General features: G+C 37.4%; 1 protein-coding gene across 2 annotated transcripts; it reads right to left on the bottom strand.

Moving 5' to 3' along the window:
- Positions 1-1,693: 1,693 nt before the first annotated feature.
- On the bottom strand, positions 1,694-6,541 carry LOC118748561 (serine/threonine-protein kinase PAK mbt). Of its 2 annotated transcripts, XM_036483089.1 has the most exons (5): positions 6,163-6,541; positions 4,776-6,079; positions 4,507-4,627; positions 4,166-4,437; positions 1,694-3,876 (listed from the first exon to the last, which is right to left on the bottom strand). In XM_036483089.1, exons 2-5 carry the CDS (start codon positions 6,027-6,029, stop codon positions 3,403-3,405), a joined length of 2,121 nt encoding a protein of 706 aa, XP_036338982.1. In that variant the 5' UTR covers positions 6,030-6,079; positions 6,163-6,541; the 3' UTR covers positions 1,694-3,402. The 2 variants fall into 2 exon arrangements, with proteins under 2 accessions (XP_036338982.1, XP_036338981.1); XM_036483088.1 differs by having other exon boundaries at positions 4,776-6,541.
- Positions 6,542-6,695: the final 154 nt, after the last annotated feature.

The raw sequence follows: 6,695 nt of genomic DNA, 5'->3' as shown, positions 1-6,695 counted from the left end.
TTAAGAAACTATTTTTATTCATAAAAAACTCCATTTTTGGATATATTTTTAAATCGGTCCAGCTCACGTAAATCTTAATATTTTTCCGAAATATTTTGGTGGAAGTCTTAAAATATAATAGATTTTATAATTCGAATGGAATCACAGTACCTATGTTTTTTTTTGTATGGGGAGTGATGCAGTATAATGTACATACAGTATTGGACATATCTATAGCACCCCCCATTCCAAAGCGATATTGTTTGCCACTTATGTTTAATTATTTACTTTTAAGAATCTTCAATTAAAATACAGTTCATTCTCTAACAAAACTCATATCAAGCCAAGTTTTAAACTTTTTAAAAGTGCAACAAATTTTCACCAAAATTTCAAACTTTTTTCTCAGTATTTTTCTTTTTTTGTCTCATTTGCTTCGATATAACGAATAACACAATTTATTTTTATACGGAAGAAACCCGCAACACCGGCGAAAAAAATTCTAAAAAATCAATGGTGATTTCTAGTCACTTGAAGCTTGCAGATTGTTGGACTAAAATCTAACGGGCTATTAAACTGCGTGCCCAAAACAATTCTAGCACTTCTGAGAAAAAATTTGAAAATTAGGTTAAAATTTGTTGCAGTCTTTTACAAAGTTTAAAACTTGGGTTTATATGGGCTTTGTCAGAGAATTAACTCTATTTTAATTGAAAATTCCTAAAAATAAATAAATAAACATGAGTGGCAAACAATATCACTTTGAAATGGGGCCAATACTGTATGTATACTCACCTTATTTATGTTTTTAATGTTCCATCTAATTCAGCGTAGTTTATGTATTTTTGCATACGTTATGTTTTTAACATGTTTTTTTTTTAATTTTTTTCAATCGCTTTCGAATAAAAAACCGAAATTTAGAACCAATGTTTTTTAAGTTCCAATTTTCGTGGTTCGTTTAACATTGAAAAAAAAAAAAACAACATGCGCTTAAAATATTATTTACAACACCAAAATCTCACTTCAAAGAGATGCAAATGAACAAGTAATTTTTAAGCAAAAAACCGATTTAATTTCTCGTATAAAATTTTAAGATCGGATCTAAACCAATTTAGTATGGGACCACCTCTGAGGTACAACCTTTAATTAAAAAAAAAAGAATTATATAAATCGGTTAACATGGTCCAAAGTTAATTGATAACCTACTTTTATTAAAGTCGGTTAATAAATCGATGATTTTACTGATTTCGAATATATGTACATATAAAGGCGTACTCAAAACGTAAAAAAATCGATTATTTTTGCAAATACCGCTAAAGATTATACTGTTTTAATTCGAATTTCCGAATATTGAAAAAATATACTATTTGTAACACAATAATTAAAAATGCCACTTTCATATTAGAAATGTTCCCGAATACAGTACAAATTTTTCGAAGTTCACTCGCCCCGTTGCTGTTGTCTGATTAGTTTAGTTATTGCAAGTTAGGGAAACGTTTAATCATTAATGCATGTTTTTAAATAAGTATAAAGAAAGAAAATATTAAAAACATATACTTCCCATCTACATATTGAAACTAAAATCTACGCCATATTTATTCGATGTATGTATTTATAGTTATGTATGTATATATGCACTTGGTAAACATATATGTATGTAATTTTAAGTTTATATTAATAAAGATTTTTGTGTTATTATGTGTATGTATGTATGTTATATAAGAAGTATATTTTATAATTAAAAAAAAAAAAAACAATCAATGATATACAAATGCCACTTAACACTTAAAAATACGCGTACGCAATAAAAGACGGATATGTGGAAAGGAAGGGTGCTGCCGCATGCGCGTTTTCTTTAAGAATGCACGAATTAAAGTCCAATATTAAACGTTTGTGTGTCTGTGGTCATAAGCAATAACCGCCTAAGTCGAAAAACCAGAATTCGAGAAAAAAACGTTTTAAACATTTGGATTGTATGTAATGTTAACTTTATGGGGAAACCGAAAATTTGTTCGTCTATAACTTTTTAAATAGCCCAGCTGGCGAGATGTGGGGATTTCACATAAGCATGGAATAGTAGTTGCAGAATACGATAGCATATATAACTCAATTCTTTCCTAAGTCGACTTTGGCGGTTATTGTTTGTGACCACAGATGTATGTATAATAATTTCTTAGGATCTAATTACAATCGGGCAGGATCTGAATTCACTTCCGAGTTGAATTCCAACCAAAGCCACTTTGAATTCAAAATAAATGGGGTTCAAATTCACTCGGAAGTAAACTGCAGAACCTGCCTGAATACAATACTTTTTTATAACAAGCAAAACTAATTTTTTAATGTACTTTTGTATAATCTTTTTTCCTACTAAAGGGAATGTTTTTTTTTTTGTCAAAATTGAGCACAATTGTCAGGAATGTTTGAGTAAGGGGCGCGGACGACGCATGCTTTTTATTTAACCATACTTTGATATTATGTATTTTTTTAATACTTTTCCTTGTTTGATTTACTAAATGACTTTGTTGTTTAAGGCATTATTTTAGTAACAAGAAAAAAATACTTGTGATTAAGTACGAAAACCGAAAGTGTATTGTTTGATGATTTAAGTTAAACAGTGAGGTTATGTTTTCATTCCTAACATTTTTTCGGTAAAAAAGCAATTTTTAATAATCGTCCGCTTAAGGCAATTCAATTTTGAACTTTATTTTTCCGCGTGCTAAGTTCTACAAATTAATATCTAATTTAATTTTTGTTTTCCGATTTAAAGCTTGCTTCATGCATACATAGCTGTGTTTGTAGTTTCTATATTTTTTTATTTTGAAATAGTTGAATTGAAAACCTGTAGTAGCTGCCTTTTGGGCATTTCGTTTTGAAGATAAACTAATTTGCCGTTTACAACAAAATTGTAAACACATATGGTATGTATACTTATCTTTCTGAGTAAATCCATTATTATCCGACTTTTTAAAGACTCTTATGTAAATTTTCATTATTGAACAAAAAACACATGCCCAAAACTCCACACGGAATCAGCTTAAAAATAATTCAAAAACGAAAATAAAAACGGGAGGTATACGTTTTTAACTATAATAATAAGGTATTTAAATAAATGCAATATGCTACGAAAGTAATACTTGAAAATTTCAAGAATTAAGTAGTTGCCGAAATGTTACCGCCTTTTTATATACAATGAATTAGCACCGAAATTCATAAGGCGCAAACAATATCAGTTTGAGTTTCGATGCTAATTCATTGACCACAGATGTATGTGTATTCGAATTGGAGTGGAATTTTCTTTATATGTATGTATGCCGTGCATGGGTGTTTGTAAGGAAGTTATGAAGCGCGTCGCTAACTAAATTATATTTTACTTGCGTATATTCGATTTTCATTTGTCGGTTTTCCCTTCTTTTTTCACTGTACTTTTCTTCAATGCTGTCTTGTGTTCCGCATCAGAGGTACCAATAGCGAGGGTGGGCCAGCCTGCCGCAAGAATGGATGTACCAATAGTTCAGCTGCTGTTGCACGCTGCGCCGGATCACGCACCAGCATACGATCCAAGAACGATTGCAGCCTTGGTGAAACTTTATGTGCATTCTTTAAATTTGGCGGCTGCATATCGCGTATGCGACGCATCGCTTGTAGTGGCGGTTCGTTGAAGAAAGGCGGCTCACCGTCCACCATCTCGATAACCATGATACCAAGTGACCAGATATCTACTTCGGGACCGTATGGCAAACGCGATATTACCTCAGGTGACATCCAATACGGCGTGCCAACAAGCGATTTGCGCTTTGGCAACTCCTGAGAGACCTGCGCACAAAAGCCGAAATCTGAGAGCTTAACACGCCCATCGGCGGCTAGTAGAATGGAATCAGATTTGATGTCGCGATGAATGACGCCCTGAGGATGAAGACAAATATTGGTTGAAAAGAGCTTGTCTCAGTTATAGTATATGTATATAAAAAAATTATGAATGCGATTTGAGATTTTTTCTTAGCACTCCCTAGATTTGAAATTCAATCACTGACAACGCCCAAATCGGACTGGATGTGAGTAAGCATAATATAAGCGAAAGTGAAAACTCACAAAAGGTAATAAATTAAAGCGTAGAAATCGCTAGCATTCTAAACTCTGACTCATCGCCCATGCTGTGCACGTACTACCTACCAACGAACGTGTTCAAACATACCTGCGAATGCAAATAGGCCAATGCTTTGAGACATTGCTTGCACACTGTGGCGATTTGTTCCTCATCCATACGTGAATGTGTGACGATGTCGGTGAGTGCACCGCCTTCCAGATACTCCATAACCACCCAGAGTTCATCGTTAACCAAGAAACTGGAGTAAGTTTCCACAATGTTAGGGTGGTGATAGTCGCGCATGATAACCACTTCGTTGAAGAGCAATTCACGTCGTTGCTGCTTACGTAAATCCATTTTTTTAACAGCCACTTGACGACCTGTACGGGATTAAACCATAAAAAAATGTGTAAAACGGGTTAAATGCTCGGAATATCTCATTAAAATACCTGTTGACTTGTCAGTGGCTATGCATACAGTGCCGGTTGAGCCTTCACCTATTTTCATGAAGTTGTCTAAATTTTCACGTGGATCTCCAGCCGAAACAACCATTTGCAAAGCTGCGCGGAACTAAAATACAGTTTTTTTTTGGAAATAAACCATATCGTATACAATTTATCAGGGCTATCACAGAAGCCATCGCATTTTCGTAGATTTTACGAAAATCGTACTACGATGAATTTAGTGATAATCCCGTATATCCTTTTCTCCCACTCACCTGTTCGTGTGTCAGCCGTTGCTCCTGCTTGGGTGGTGGCACGCCTACACCTCCCGCCCCGCCAGCGCTTCCACCAACACCACTGGCGCCACCGCTTGAGCTTGATGCTCTTGACGCTGATTTCGCATGCAAATGTGTATGCGGATGGTGAGGATTCTGATTTTGATCTCCACCGGTGCCCAAATTCTTTGCTACATGTTGTGCAGGTTGCAAAGCTCCCGGTTGATATGGCGTAAAGCCGCTTACACCGTTATTGTTGTTTAAATTACTGCTATGTGGGTGCGTGTGCGCCGAGGAAGCGTGCGAATGCGTGGAACGCGTCCCGCTTGCCACTGAACCTACTGGTGACGACTGTTGCTGCTGACCACTGGCAATTAAATGGTGCGGTGGTGGTGCCGGCCGGTAGTGCAGAGCACCATGCACTGAAGTGCCGCCGTGTGGTGGTAGTGGCTGTACAGGCGGATGTTGTTGCTGGCCGGGTGTGAAATCCGTACGCACAGCAAGTGGTCCATGACCACCGCCATTCTGCGCACTATGGTGCGTGGCATTTTGGCTGGAATATATGCCGTGCGTTGACTGTTGCGGGTAAGTTGCTGGACCACTCTGTGCTACATTGCTGCCAATACTGGTGGCACTAGTGACCCCGCTACCTACAGCTGAAAGTTTATAGCCACTGAATGGTGGTGTTTGACCAGGCACGGGTGTGGGCGCTGCCGTCGATGCGCTTTCTTCTGGTACGGAAGGAGGCACGTTGGCATTACCACGCAAATCTCGACGTACCCGCGGTGGACTTGAGCTGCGCAATGAATTCGAGCGGGCTACGTGTGACGTTTTCGGCAACACAATTCCACCTGTATTGGGGCCAATGCCACTTGTTGCCGCGTTAGCTATGATGGAGGCATTGTTGTGTTCTGTAAAGTAATGCGCATGCGCTGTTTGATGGTGTCCCAACGTGGCGCTGGCGTTCGGAGCAATGCTGCTATTTAATGAGGTCGTATCCGCCTTGTTGTTGTTGTGATGTGGCCGCACAATTGTTTTCAAGTCAAGAATTTCGGTTGGAGTTATTTCCGAGGGATCGACTAAAGGTAGCGGCCTATTTGTTGATTTTAGTATTTGATTGTTACCAACTATGGAAGCCCATTGCAGCGGTAAGCCCACATATCGCCCCTCACGTTTGTCGAAACCCGTGTGCACGCGATGCTCAAAATCACTGGGCATAGAAATCAAAGGTTTCTTCTTCTTCTTTGAGAACATTTTGTCGCACTATTTGTAGGTACTTGCGCCGTACTCAATGGCAAAATGTGCTACAAAGAAAGGAGAAAATTCGTGAAATTCCTCCGCGAACGATGTGAATTTCTCGTCGCAGTTTGTTGACTTTATTATTTACCTCCGACCGATGCGCACGCACCGCGCTCTTCTCCAAAAAGCAACAAATTTCTTTTGTTGCACAGCTAAGCTCCACACCCGTTGCTGGTAGTGGCCGTTGGTGCTTGGCTTCCTCCCTTCAACTGCGTTTTATGGCTTGTATTTATTTTCATTTACAAAATAAGGCTTTTTTTGCACTTTCAACTTACACTTTACACTACACACGTTGCAAATTCATTATTTTTCACATTTGCACATATTTTGTAATTAACTAATAAATTTTACAAGGAAAAAAAATAAAATAAACCAAAAGGAATGTCTGAGCGCACTAATTTAATTTTGCATTTTCTCTTTTCGATGGCATTTCTCTCCCTCTGCATTTTTGGCCACCGCCTTTGGACTAATTTTCGTTGCTGGCTGTCAATATGGCGTCTAAGGAGTGCTGGAAAGCGCTATATAAAATTTTCGTTAAATCCCATTTTAGCAAAAATAAACTTTCGAATGCATGTAATTTATATTTCGTTAGTTTTTTCTTTAATAAAATTTAAATTGTTA

This window comes from Rhagoletis pomonella, unplaced genomic scaffold, assembly GCF_013731165.1.
Source record: "Rhagoletis pomonella isolate Grant_MI unplaced genomic scaffold, Rhpom_1.0 Rhpom_scaffold_00013, whole genome shotgun sequence".
Taxonomy (NCBI): domain Eukaryota; kingdom Metazoa; phylum Arthropoda; class Insecta; order Diptera; family Tephritidae; genus Rhagoletis; species Rhagoletis pomonella.
Note: the sequence above shows the minus strand (reverse complement) of the source record. Positions and strands in the feature narration are given on the sequence as shown.